Here is a 14,861-nt window from a genome sequence, read left to right as displayed (position 1 = left end):
CTCTGGATACCAAACTCTCCGTGCCCAGTCCGGAGCAACCAAGATGACTTGGGCCCGGTCGTTCCTGATCTTCTTGAGAACTGTGGGCAGAAGTGGTATAGGCAGAAAGGAGGCTAGAGTTCCACTCGAGACGAAAAGCGTGAGTGCCGCCTTGGAAACTCAACGCGCAAAACAGCTGACATTGCGCGTTCTCTGCGGAGGCGAACAGATCTAACAAGGATCTCCCCACTGCTGAAAGAGACCTTGCACCACCTCCGGATGGAGACGCCATTCATGATCAACTGTGCATAGACGGGTGAGTTTGTCCGCTCTGGCGTTCAGAGAACCTGCCAGATATTGAAACACCAGGGTAATGCCCTGATGTCCAGCCAGGGCATTAGTGTCTCCTGACAACGGGTCCAGGACCCTACTCTGCCCTGTTTGTTGCAGTACCACATGGTGGTAGTATGGTCTGTGAACACCTGCACTACACCTTCCTTTTGAGAGACGGAAGAAATGCTTTCAATGCAAGCCTGATCACCTGGAGCTCCAGAAGACTGATATGAAGCCCAGCCTCCACCGGAGACCAGAGGCCTCTGATCTCCGCCTCTCCCATGTGGCCACCCCAACCCAGAAGGGACAAATCTTTCACTATGGATAGATCTGGTTGGGGAAGAGAGAGGGATCTGCCGCGGACCCAAAGAGGATTCGAAAGCTACCCCTGCAGGTCTTTCGCAGTCCCATCCGAGATCTGGACCATGTCACAGAGATTCCCCTGACGCTGTGCACACTGAAACTTCAAGTCCCTCTGCAGAGCCTGCATATGCTATCTGGCATGTGTGACTAGCAGGATGCAGGAGGCCATGAGATCCAACAGCCTCAGAGTCAGTCTCACCGAAACCCAGGACAGAAGCTGAAAGATCGGAATCATAGCCTGAATATCTTGGACTCGCTTTTTGGGAGGATAAGCCCGAATCTGCATTGTGTCCAGAACAGCTCTGATGAAGAGGAGCGTCTGAGAGGGAGTCAGGTGTGACTTTAGCATGTTTATAGCGAACCCCAGCATGTGCAGGAGGTTCACCGCAGTCTGAAGGTGGGAGACGACTTTCTGGGGCGAGTCCGCCTTCAACAGCCAGCCGTCGAGGTAGGGGAAGACTGATACCCCTAACCTGCGCAGATGAACTGCAACCACCACCATCACTTTCATGAACACCCAAGGGGCGCTGGTAAGGTCGAAGGGGAGCACTGTAAATTGAAAGCGCTCGTGACCTACCACAAATCATAGGTAACATCTATGGGCAGGCAGGATGGGGAGTCAAAATAAGCGTCCTGCAAGCCCAACACTACCATCCAGTCTCCTGGGTCCAAGGCAGACAGAACCTGAGCCAGGGTGAGCATTTTGAATTTCTCCTTCTTGAGGAAGTAGTTTAGGTCCTGAAGGTCTAGGATAGGACATAAGCCCTTGTCCTTATTCAGCACCAGAAAGTAGTGGGAATAACAACCACGACCTACTTCGGGCATGGGGACCTTCTCTATAGCTCCCTTGGCCAAGAGAGCTGCGACTTACTGGCGGAGAAGCACCAAATGATCCTCTGGGAGGTGGCTGAGTGATGGAGGCATGGCTGGAGGAGCAGATTAGAAAAGTAGGGAGTAGCCCTTTTGAACAATCTGCAAAACCCACCTGTCTGTAGTGATGGATTCCCAGTGGGGCAGGTGATGGAGAATCCTGCCGCCAACTGGATGGGAGTGAGGGGACGGACTAGGAGGGTTTGGAGGCTGCAGCGGGGCAGAGGTGACTGGGTAGACCTCTGGTTCCGTGTCCCACGCCCACATGGGATTCCGCGTCCCCGGCCACGCAGTGGCTGGACAGCATGGGGGCACGGTGCCTAGGCAGAGAATGCGACAGGGAGCCCCTTCCGTGGCCACGAAAGGGGCGAAAAGCGGACTACAGGAGGTGAGGGGCAGAGGAAAGACCAATGGACCAAGCCGTAGCCCAGGAATCCTTGAATCTCTCCAAGGCCGAGTCTGCTTTGTCTCCAAAGAAACGAGAGCCATCAAAGGGCATGTCCATGAGTGACTGTTGGACATCCCCAGAAAAAGAAGTAAGCAACCAGGCGTGGCGTCTCAAGGCCACCGTCGTAGCAACCGCTCTGCCCAGAGGGTCGGTCGTGTCCAGCCCAAAATGGATTGTGAACTTCGCTGCATCTCTCCCATCGTTGACAGCTTGGGAGACAATAGCACGGGAATCCTCAGTATCTGTGGCAGGACTTGCGCAACCGAATCCCACAAAGAGTGGGTATAACGGCCCAAAAGGCATGCAGTGTTCAAAGACCGCAGTGCGAGACTGGAGGAAGAAAACAACTTCTTACTTAATTGTTCCAGCCTTTTTGATTCCCTTTCCGGGGGTGCGGAAGGGAATGTGCCTGAAGAAGAGGAAGCGTGGATGACAAGACTCTCAGGCGTGGGGTGTTAGGACAGGAATTTAGGGCCGTTCGGAGCGGGCCGATGCTGGTGTGCAATAGTCCTATTCACAAGAGCCCCTGTGTTGGGTTTGGAACAAGTACCCAAAAGGACATTGGTAAGGGCTTTACTGAACAGTAAAAGGGGTTCGGATGTGGAAGCCCCTGGCTGAAGCACCTCCGTCAGGAGATTGGACCTGACCTCTACAGTCGGAAGCTCAAGGCCAAGGACCTCGGCTTAACTACTGACCACAGTACCATAAGTTGCTCCCTCCCGCATAGCCAGGTAGGAGGAAACAGCATACCAGCGTCTGGAGAAGTATCCAGACCACTGGCGTCGCCCAATTCCTGTGCCCAGTCCAAAGATGGGTCATCCTGGTATTCATAAGGGTCCAGGGACCCCTCCAATCCTTCCCCAAATTCGTACCCATAGGAAAAAGGGTCCGATTCCGACCTGGGGTGAATAGGCCCCATCAAAGACAAAGGCGGCGTCAGCCGATGCCGCTCCGACTCCAAGTCTCAGGATAAGGATTGGGTCGGCGTCGATAGTGGGCACTACTGACGTCGGAAGCGTCAATCGACCCGGGGCCGGGGAAGGTCTCAATGGTGCTGTTGTGTAGCCATTATAGCTATAGCTGCATGCATGTTATTTTAACACACTAGGCCAAGCAGCTGTGCACTCTAACCTAGATATATTTTATTCAGCTTTATTTTAATGTTACAGTACCCACTGTTACGGTCGTTTTATTTTCTGTTTATCTAATTGCTTTTGCCTAGGCCAGCACTCTGTTTTCAAACAAGACATTCTTGCTCACTCTGTGCTTCTTCCAAGGCTACAGCACGGTACATCGCCAGTGAACTAGTATAAGTTTAGTCTCTGACATTCGTAGAAAATACACATCCTTACGTAGGGACATTTTCTCAGAAACATCAGCTGTTTTATTATAAAACACTTCCCTGTCCCTTACACGTTAGAGGGAGATTCCAGCCAGAGAACCACGACTGTATGCTGATTGCTGAATGCTTCGCTACAGATGCTAACGCAGACCGCAGGCCTTTGCTCAGGTATGGGGGATGATGTCTTTCCAGGCGAACCTGAAGGGCAGATTTAGAGCTTAACATGCTGTGCTCTATTATAGCCTAGGTAGGAGTTCAACCGTAGTGACAATGATAGCGTTATTTCTATGCTTCACTCTCCTTGTCACAATTTCTTTTAATACGGACATGCGGTGTTGTCCTGGTTATTGCAGCTCACGCTTTGCTATCTAAGATGCAGTTGTTTTATTAAAATCATTATTAAAACATATACTGCCTCTGTTTGTCATTTATATATGAGACTAAGGTAACAGAGAAACGGATGAGACCTGAGTGACCACAGCTTCCCTGAGAAACCAATTATGTAATGCGCTAGGCTGCCCAATCATCCCTGCCCTTGCATGAAGATGAGGCACTGCTAGTTGGATGGAACAAACCCTGGGTTGGAACGACAGGTGTCACCTGCAGTGGGTTAGACTCAGTCTCACACGCCGCAGGCGATTCCGCCTCTCAAAATCCAGTAGACTCATCAGAATAATGAGAGCCTACGTGACAGTGCGGATCCGCAAGCAGATCCGGAAGGGACCTCGGTGGCCGGAGACAGAGCCGAAGCTGCGGAACCCGAAGGCCCCTCAATTGAACCCCTTGGGTCCGAAGGCGCCGTATCAGGGTCGGTCGACCCAAAGATGAGGCACATGGCCTCATAGAGTTCTTTAAGTTGGGTGAGGGTCGCTCTGGCTCCTGGAAACTCAGGGAAGCGCAGAGCAGACCCAGACTCCGAAGCCGGAGGTCTTGAGCGTCGACGATCCTCCCGCGTTGCGTCAGCCAAGTGACGGGGCGAAGTCGCAGAGCCATGGGACCACTTCGACGACTTCTTTTTCTTACTTGCACAGAAGATTTTGAAGACAAAGAGTGGTGATGGCTCCGCGAACGGTCACCGTTCCTCTTGATCGAGACTTACCCGGAGTCGAGTGCCGGGCCGCCATGAGTTTGGGGGACCGATTCCTTAAGGCCTTTGGGTGCATGGCCCAGCACTTGGAGCACAACTTTGGGTCGCTGTCGCGCTTGAGACACCACAAACAAACCCGATGCGGATCCGTCACCAACATCATGCGGTGACAGTCCTCGCATGGCTTGAAACCGGTCTTCGGGGACATCCCGACACACCAAATATCTGACTACAAAAGTCGATAAAACGGTCGAATTCGGTCAAAAAGGGACCAGGGTAGTTCTCTACGGATCAGCGCGTGGCGTGGAAAGAAAAGAACTGACGTCCACTGGTGAAGGTGGCATCTATTTACTACTCCTGACATCATCACGGCTACTACGGCGCCAAGGACGCCTTGGTGACGACCGACGCCACCTATCGACGTGCAAGGGTATTGCTCGAAGCAAAATCTCAGGATCCAGTCTGACGCCTGGGGAAAATTCTAAGGTAAGGAATCTGCAACTAGAAGTCTCTATAAGATAAAAGTTGTAGCTGTGTGAGTACACAACCATCTGTACAGTATTAACTGTGAAATGCCCTTCCATGAGAGTTCTAAGAAGCAGTTTCTGGACACCAACTTATGTAGGAAGGTACTTTCTGATTCAGAATAAGTCTGAACCAGGTTGTGGGAGTATAAATTCTAATTACAACAAAGCCATTCTCTCATGTAGCATGCTGTATGTTCTCCCACATGACTCACTAGCCAATCACTCAGCAACCAGTTGAGGCACTGCTTCTTGGGAAACCCACAAGAAAACCTTCATTATTATTCCAAACAATAGGCAAGTGATGAAAGCATGAGTCCGTAATATGGTATAAACAAGTCAGTGTAAAAAAAGTGCAACCTACGTCCTGTACACCTCTTCCAGTGTTCTTGTCCCACAGTGAGCAGCTCTTTTACACCGTCATCCATTGCTTTGGTAAACTTGCTTACTGCCTCACATTTCTGTTCTCTGTGAAATTAAAGCAATTCTGTTAATGGGACTATATTATCAATAAGCAAGAGCGTCCAATTGGTAATAAAACATGAAAAATATGTGCGAAGAAAAGGAGGTAATTTTTGCTTGACCAGTCAAAAGCAAAATCTGCGACGTCTCAAAGCGCACAACTTTTAAAAGTACATGTGCCTCAACAGTAAACAAGCATGAACTCTCTGTCAAACCTCAGCTGCCACATACATATGAATTTTTTTTTAGAAATATTATGTGACAAATATTGTCCTAAATATTGTTCAAAATACGGTTCTACTCAGTATAGCTATTCCATTATCAACTACAATAGCATGATAATTTTCTAAGCGATACATAGGACTACAGATTTGCATCAGACAATATTCCAACAACGAAATTCTTGTACAATTCTGTAAAAACACCACCTACATACTCCTCAGTTATGTTTAATCTAGCTGGTTACGTGGAAAAAAAGAAAAAAGTTTGCAGCTGAGGATGCTTTTGTGGAAGGAATTTTGTATCATGTAGGATCCTCTCACATCTATTTTTAAATTCAAAACCTTTTATTGAGGTTTGTAAGGAAATGCCTCCTTGGCATGTTTAACCCCTAACATTTTGCCTTTGCTGATGCTAAGTTATGATTTTAAAGTGTGTTGGGACCCTGCTAACCAGGTCTCAGAACCAGTGTTCTTTCCCTAAACTGTACCTTTGTCTCCACAATTGGCACAACCCTGGCACTCAGGTAAGTCCCTTGTAACTAGTACCAGGGGCCCTGGTGCCAGGGAAGCTCTCTAAGGGCTGCAGCATGTCTTATGCCACCCTAGGGACCCCTCACTCAGCACATGCACACTGCCTCTCAGCTTGTGTATGCTGGTGCGGAGAAAATGACTATGGGCCTGATTACAACTTTGGAGGAAGTGTTAATCCATCCCAAAAGTGACGGTAAAGTGACGGATATACCACCAGCCGTATTACGAGTCCATTATATCCTATGGAACTCGTAATACGGCTGGTGGTATATCCGTCACATTTGGGACGGATTAACACCTCCTCCAAGGTTGTAATCAGGCCCTAAGTCGACATGGCACTCCCCTCAGAGTGCCATGCCAACCTCACACTGCCTGTGGCGTAGGTAAGTCACCCCTCTAGCAGGCCTTACAGCCCTAAGGCAGGGTGCACTATACCACAGGTGAGGGCATATGTGCATGAGCACTATGCCCCTACAGTGTCTAAGCAAAACCTTAGACATTGTAAGTGCAGGGTAGCCATAAGAGTATATGGTCTGGGAGTTTGTCAAACTCGAACTCCACAGTTCCATAATGGTTACACTGAAAACTGGGAAGTTTGGTATCAAACTTCTCAGAACAATAAATGCACACTGATGCCAGTGTGCAACTTACTGTAACATACAGCCAGAGGGCATCTTAGAGATGCCCCCTGAATACCTACCCGACTTCTAGTATAGGCTGACCAGTTTCTGCCAGCCTGCCACACACCAGACATGTCGCTGGCCACATGGGGAGAGTGCCTGTGTCACTCTGTGGCCAGGAACAAAGCCTGTACTGGGTGGAGGGGCTTCTCACCTCCCCCTGCAGGAACTGTAACACCTGGCGGTGAGCCTCTAAGGCTCACCCCTTTAGTTACAGCACCCCAGGGCATCGCAGCTAGTGGAGATGCCCGCCCCTCCGGCCACTGCCCCCACTTTTGGCGGCAAGGCTGGAGGAGATAATGAGAAAAACAAGGAGGAGTCACCCACCAGTCAGGACAGCCCCTAAGGTGTCCTGAGCTGAGGTGACCCCTGCCTTTAGAAATCTTGAGTTTGGAGGATTCCCCCAATAGGATTAGGGATGTGCCCCCCTCCCCACAGGAAGGAGGCACAATGAGGGTGTAGCCACCCTCAAGGGCAGTAGCCATTGGCTACTGCCCTCCCAGACCTAAACACACCCCTAAATTCAGTATTTAAGGGCTCCCCAGATCCCAGGAAATCAGATTCCTGCAACCTGAAGATACAAGAAGGACTGCTGACCTACAAGCCTGCAGAGAAGGAGGAAGATGACAACTGCTTTGGCCCCAGCCCTACCGGCCTGTCTCCAACTTCGAAAACGTGCTCCAGCGACGCATCCAACAGGGACCAGTGACCTTTGAAGCCTCAGAGGACTGCCCTGGACTAAAGGACCAAGATACTCCCGTGAACAGCGGCCCTGTTCAACACCAGCTACTTCTTTGCCACAAAGAAGCAACTTTCAAAGACTGCACGTTTCCCGCCAGAAGAGTGAGATTTAACACTCTGCACCCAACGCCCCCGGCTCGAGATCCAGGGAACAAACACCTCAGGGAGGACTCTCCGGCGACTGCGAGCCCGTGAGTAACCAGAGACGTTCCCCCTGAGCCCCCACTACGACGCCTGCAAAGAGAATCCAGAGGATTCCCTTGACCGCAACTGTCTGTAACAAGGGACCCGATGCGTGGAACCAACACTGCACCCGCAGCCCCCAGGACCTGAAGGAACTGAACTTCAACGTAGGAGTAACCCCCAGGCGACCCTCTGCCTAGCCCAGGTGGTGGCTGCCCCAAGGAGCCCCCCGTGTCTGCCTGCACCGCTAGAGTGACCCCCGGGTCCCTCCATTGTTTCCTAACTGAAACCCGACGCCTGCTTTGCACACTGCACCCGGCCGCCCCTATGCCGCTGAGGGTGTGTCTGCCCCCGAGGACGCAGGTACTTACCTGCTGGCAGACTGGAACCGGAGCACCCCCTGTTCTCCATAGGCGCCTATTTGTTTTGGGCACCTCTTTGATCTCTGCACCTGACCAGCCCTGAGCTGCTGGTGTGGTAACTTTGGGGGTTGCCTTGAACCCCCAACGGTGGGCTGCCTATGCCCCAGAACTGAGACTTGTAAGTGTTTTACTTACCTCCCACAGGAACTGTTGATTTTTGCACAGTGTCCACTTTGAAAATAGCTTATTGTCATTTTTACAAAGACTGTACATGATATTGTTTTCATTCAAAGTTTCTAAAGTATCTAAGTGAAATACCTTACACTTAAAGTGTTTAATGTAAATCTTGAACCTGTGGTTTTTAAAATAAACTGTTTCCATTGAAGCCTGTGTGTTTTGGGCACCTCTGCACCTGACCAGCCCTGAGCTGCTGGTGTGGTAACTTTGGGGTTGCCTTGAATCCCCAACAGTGGGCTACCTTGGACCCAACTTTGAACCCTGTAAGTGTTTTACTTACCTGTGAACTTAACAATTACTTACCTACCCCAGAAACTGTTGATTTTTGCACTGTGTCCACTTTTAAAATAGCTTATTGCCATTTTTGTAAAAACTGTACATGCTATTGTGATTATTCAAAGTTCCTAGAATACCTGAGTGAAATACCTTTCATTTGAATTATTAGATGTAAATCCTGAACCTGTGGTTCTTAAAATAAACTAAGAAAATATGTTTTCTATATAAAAACCTATTGGCCTGGAGTAAGTCTTTGAGTGTGTGTTCCTCATTTATTGCCTGTGTGTGTACAACAAATGCTTAACACTACCCTCTGATAAGCCTACCGCCCGACCACACTACCACAAAATAGAGCATTAGAATTATCCACTATCTTACCTCTAAGGTAAACCCTTGGACTCTGTGCATGCTATTTCTTACTTTGAAATAGTATATACAGAGCCAACTTCCTACAAGGTTCATACCAAATAAAGAGAGAGCAAAGCATGGGTCATCACGGTTTGTGGGTCATGACCGATATGAAAAGGCAAAACCTAGATTGTAGAGTAATCATACATGAGATTTTATGGTTGTTAGTTTCACAATGAATTGTTACAGCTGATTCAATTACGTTTTGAGGTACCATTAGGTAAATCTCAATGACCCATGCAGAGCTAAGGAAACAAAGGGTTGCCAGGAAGGAAAGCTAGAGGAGAAGGGAGAGAGTAGAAGAAGAGAGAAATCTTGGAAACCACGCTCCCTAGCCTGAATATAGTGCCCTGCAAAGGAGAATGTGAGTATGAGGAAACTGTGACAGTTAAAATTGACTACTGGCTTCACCTTATGTTAGCAGAGGTCAAATGAATATCAAAGCTGTCTTGGTGATTTAAGTTCTATGGACTAAGTGAACACAATGTTGTCTGAGTTCCTCATATGGCAAACCCAAGTCCACCATGTGTGAAAAGATGTTTTTATAGCATTTCCATTCATACAGATTAGATTTGATATCAAAGGTTAATAGAAGGCCAAGGAGAGAGAGCTCCAAGAATTTTAAATTTGGAATGGAGTTAAGACTCCAAGCAACTAGAGGTATACTGAAATTGTAGGGTAATGTTTCGTTGAAATATCTTATTAACGGTCAGTTCCATGGCTTTCTAAAAGATAAACAAACATTTACAGTTAAATAACACATTCAGCATCCCCACCTACTTCCTGACATTTCCAGCACTTCTCATGATTTAGTAAAACTAGCCATAAAAGTTTACTGAGAGTCAGAAAGGAATTGTGTATAAGCCAAGTTTGCACTGAGACACAGAAGCAACGTAAGCTGCAGTATCTGATTTCCATATTTTTATCCATGAGTCCTTTCAGAAAGGTTAGTTGTCTCGTTTTGCTCCAGTCTCATTCTATTTTGTTCAACATTAGTGTTGATTTTTGGTTTAGTATTTGTAATTATGTTATTAATTTTGGCAGCCACATGACTGTAGCGTCTTCCTCAGCCTAGGTACCTGAAAATGACTACACCACACACGGAGCTGTAAATCACACATCTTTATTCCTCTGCATGTATCTGTGAAGGCTCTTCATTCTAAACCAAGCTTTCATTGTATTCTATTCTAGTGATTACATCATAATGGTACAGAGTCGGTTCGGAGCCAAAAGGGTTCCGTTATAAAACTTGCAAGACACTACAACGGCCCTTGTAGAATATTGTGTTTAGAAGATTTAAAGAGTCTGGTAAATTTAAAGATTTATGCTGAGAAATGTATACAAATCTAAATTGGGCAATCCAAATATTTATTGCAGAATAGCAAAAAAAACTGTTTTGTGGTTCCTCGTGTGGTTCCTTTTTCCATATAGTCCCCAAAGAAGCACTTTGCCATCTAATTTAATGGTTGGACTATTCCATTTAGACATCATATTGGAGCTACTGATAGATATATTAGCACTGAGATGATATGTCTTATACAAGCAGGATACTGTGAAGCTCTGCATCATACAGAGCAGGTGAGCAGTTTTTAAAGTTCATGGTCATTTTGACCCAAATAGATTAGTTTAGATTTTTCACCTCAAAAACAATGTACACCTTGTCCTGGTAGAAAAAAGATTTGATACATGCAAAAGTCAGGTACACTTTCACTTCCTCCTACCAGGACTTTGTTTCTTCTGAGATTCTGGAAAGAGAACCTTGCTTTTTTGCTTTCCCACATAAAATATAAAACGAGATTGACAATCATTTGAATAAGCTCATCGAAAGATGTAACGGGGACATGGTAGTAATTAAGTTGAGTTGTGGGGAGTAGATCATTTTAATGGAGTCCAGTCCACCCAAACAATGTCATAAATTGAATAATACATGCAGCTGTCAGTGATTTCATTTCTGTATAAGGTGTTTTTCATTATGGTTTCTGAAGCCCTCTAAATTTCTATTGAACCATCTGGTACCAGAATGGAATGGATTATTTTTAATCTGTAGATTTGAGGAAATGTTAACAAGTGGGGTTCAGAGCTAATAGGAATAGGATTTGGGTAATGAGCAGCCCCGTTTAGTGGCCCTAGAAGTTAAATATATCAGATAACAGGTTGATTATTCTAATGCGGGCTCTTGGACTGGTGTATGGCAAAAATACATGTGTTAAAATGTATGGCCCATGTCATATCAAAATAGCAATGAACACAGAAAGGTGCACAAAACTTTGTTGAAGGCCTACTCTGTGTTCAGTGCCATTGCCATGCTTGAGGAGGTTACGTTTTTCCAGTACATGAGCAAACAGACTCACTTTGTCACTTGCTAATCTTCCTTCCACAAATCCTGCCTATGTAGGATGAAACAGGGTGGTAAGTGCTTTTTCCAGTCCTGTGGCTACTACTTTGGAGAAACGTTTTGCAGACTACATAAATTAATAAAACTGGACTATATTTTATTTGTTTCAAGAGGATCTTGGCATTATCACGTAGGACCACAACTGCGACTTCCGCTGCTAAGCTACTGATGGAGCCACTGTTGCGAAATTAATGGAATAGGTACTGTAGGTGACATATCAGTTGATTATGGCAGAGTTTGTAGAAACTTGTAGGAAGCTTTACTTTTGCACATTTTACTTTAAGCTTAGAGGACTATAAATGTGATCATTAACTCATGGTTTTATTATGTCTATATTTTAGTCACCTTAACTTACTGAGTGTTGCAATCATTTGTGTGTGCTAGCTTATATTCAAGCAATTTAATCTCTATTATAAGGAGATCAACTTTTGCATTTTTAGATTTTTTTTTAGGTCACTGTAGTACTTATGTTGCCCTGTACTGTCACATTCATTGCTTTCCAGATAGGTTTAGGATTAGAATTATTGTCTTAGTTTTCAATTAAGTAACTTTTAATAGGCGTCAAGAGTTACTATCTTAATTACAGCTAATTCACAATTTATTCGTACATCCATCATAACTTTCACAAACCTGGTGCCTGGTTTATTTTAAATCAATGAAGATGCATTTGTGGCCTGACACACTTTTAAATTATATTCTTAGTTTTTTATTTCAGAGATTAGTAAATCATTACTAGTATGTAGTTCATTCTGCTTAAGGTGTTGCATGAGTGGGAAAGAAAGGTGTTAGAAACTGGGTCTCTAGCTGGCAGAGGTATGCACCCTATCCAAGAAGGAACCACAATCCTAGTCAGAGTAAATCTGTGCTCCCCTCTGGTAGCTTGGAAAAGAGCAGTCAGGCTTAACTTAAGAGGGAGTTTGTCAAGTATGTGTGTGACACTTAAATTACAGTAACAGTACAAGCACCACAAAAAGACTCCACAGTTTAGAAAAAGAGAATATTTATCTGAGTGAAATAAGACCAAAACAACACAAATCCACTAAGTAGATCCTGAGATATGAATTTTTAAAGAATAAACTGCAATATTGTGCTTTAAACTTAAAAGTGCTTAAAAGTTACCTGAGGTTGTGTTAGACTGGGGCAAATCCAAAGTTCAGGCCGACCGGGATGGAGGGCAGGCCTGCTACAGGACTCATACAGAGCCTGCTGAAAAAGTACCTTGGTTGAACAAGTGTCCACGTCGAGGAGCGATGCAAAAGCAATGTGTCAGTTCCAATCCATGCAGGTAGGTAGATGAGTCGGTGTGGAGTCTCGCAGTCAGGTCCCGCATCGGAGTCCAACTCCGAAGAGATGTACGCGATGCATCTCACATTCGGCGCAAAGGCTCAGATGCATCGATTCTTGCAGAGAAACCGCTGCAAAACCCACTTCTAAGGCCCAAATGAATTGGCACCACAGGCAAGGGTAGGACTCACAGTTTGCAGAGCCCAGCAGCAGGAGCAGAGTTGCAGGTAGTCTTTGATGTTGCTAAGACTGCATGAACAGGAGGCAAGCCAGAAATCCCTTGGAGTCACTTGGTTCTGCAGAGGACGCAGAGAGCAAAGTCCATTCCTTCTCACTTCCAGGCAAGAGGCAGCAGGCAAACACAGCAATGCAGTTGAACAAAGTGGCAGTCCCTCCTGGCAGCACAGCAGTCCTTTGATGTCTTTCAGATCCAGAAGTGTACTAATTTGGCGGGGTTTGGGGTACAGTATTTATAACTCATTTGAGCCTTTGAAGTAGGGGAGCCTTCTAAGAGAGCCCTTTGAAATGCACAAGGTCCCTGCCCTTCCTTCCCTGCCTCCAGCCACTCTACAGGGGGGTATACAGCCCTTTGTGTGAGGAGAGGCACAACCCTAATCAGGTGTGTCAGCTCCTCACTCCCATCTAACCCAGAAAGACCCATCAGTCTGCTGATGGGCCATAAGGATGCAGATGTTACTTCCCATCTCCTTTTGTGTGTGACTGTCTAGAGGGAATGACAAAGCCCAGCTGTCATCCACACCAGATGTGTGTTCAGAGACAGGCAGAGGCACAGAATGGATAAAGTAAGAAAATGCCAACTTTCTTAAAAGCTGAGTTGTGATTTTAAACAGACTCCAGAAACACCAAACTCCACATTTCTATCTTGTCCCAATTGAAAATTACACTTAGAAGATGCTTCCAGGCAATCCCAAAGTTACCCTATGGGAGAGACTGGCCTTGCAGTAGTGAAGCACGTGAATAAGGACGGGCTAAACTTAAAAGTAAATGTCAAAACTTTTAAATATACTGCGCCCTGCACTGGTGGCTAATCAGGGCCTACCTTAGGGGTAACATATGTAATAAAAAAGAAGGTTTGGAACTGGCAAGTTGGGTAGATTTGCCAGATCTAAATGTCAGTTTAAAACTGCACTTACAAGCTCTGCAGTGGTAGGCCTGAGACATGTTTAAAGGGCTGGTGTAGTGGGTGGCAGGATCAGTGCTGCAGGCCCACCAGTAGCATTTAATTTACAAGCCCTTGGCACATATAGTGCTCTTTACTGGGTACCTACAGGTAAACTAAATAAGCCAACTGTGGGTAAGCCAATATAACCATGTTTTAGAGTATAGAGCACCTGTACCTTAGCACTGGTTAGCAGTGGTAAAGTGCACAGAATCTTAAAGCCAGCAAAAATGAAGTCTGAAAAACGCAAGGTTAGAAGGCAAAAAGTTAGGGGAAACCACACCAAGGATGCCAGGTCTAACAGAAGGTAGAATCGCTTCCAGTAAGGTTCAATAAGCACATGAATATATTCGGGGAATTTTAGCTACATAGATTTCTGATGTTGGTATGAGATTTATAAGGTCTTTATATACAGGTTGAGATTCTGTCTACAATACCATCCCATGAGAGAAGCATCATGTGGTTGCTCACGTATTTTTTTATTTAAATTGACCCAGAAGTTCCAATCATCAACTGTAGGTGAATACCCATTTATTATATACAATGTTTGATGCTTTTGTACAGTTTTGTAATTAAACATCTTACCCCAGTGCCATGCATGGCGTCAACAACCAATACATCTACAAGTGCTGGAGATTAATGTCAATACATTTTGTTTGGAGAGCAGAACGAGTCCTGAATCAAGTTAGTTTTCCTGCCAAGGGCTCCCTTGTTATTGATTTTCATCTCTTTCAATGTCTGTTTTTAATTTATGCAGTAGTCCAATATCTTTTTTCCTCTGACAGAACGGATAAGGCCCTTAGAATTAAAGGAAGGGATTTCCAAGATTCTTTTAATCTTTTATTAGGATTGGTGTGGGAAGGTAGCAGGTATATGTGTGTGGTGATTATGTATCTGGCAATTTGTAGAGTTTATTCTGAACCATTTGACTATGTAATCCTGATATGAAAAGGTG

General features: G+C 45.8%; 1 protein-coding gene across 2 annotated transcripts in view; it reads right to left on the bottom strand.

The window, feature by feature from the left end:
* Positions 1–14,861, bottom strand: part of SNX9 (sorting nexin 9) — an 844,750-nt gene that overhangs the window by 292,839 nt on the left and 537,050 nt on the right. For both annotated transcript variants that reach the window (XM_069235304.1, XM_069235305.1), the window contains one exon: positions 5,311–5,414. In XM_069235304.1, coding sequence (XP_069091405.1) covers positions 5,311–5,414 — 104 coding nt within the window. The remainder of the gene's footprint in view (positions 1–5,310; positions 5,415–14,861) is intronic.

This window comes from Pleurodeles waltl, chromosome 5, assembly GCF_031143425.1.
Source record: "Pleurodeles waltl isolate 20211129_DDA chromosome 5, aPleWal1.hap1.20221129, whole genome shotgun sequence".
In the NCBI taxonomy this organism is placed as follows: domain Eukaryota; kingdom Metazoa; phylum Chordata; class Amphibia; order Caudata; family Salamandridae; genus Pleurodeles; species Pleurodeles waltl.
This window is presented reverse-complemented; position numbering and strand designations above follow the sequence as displayed.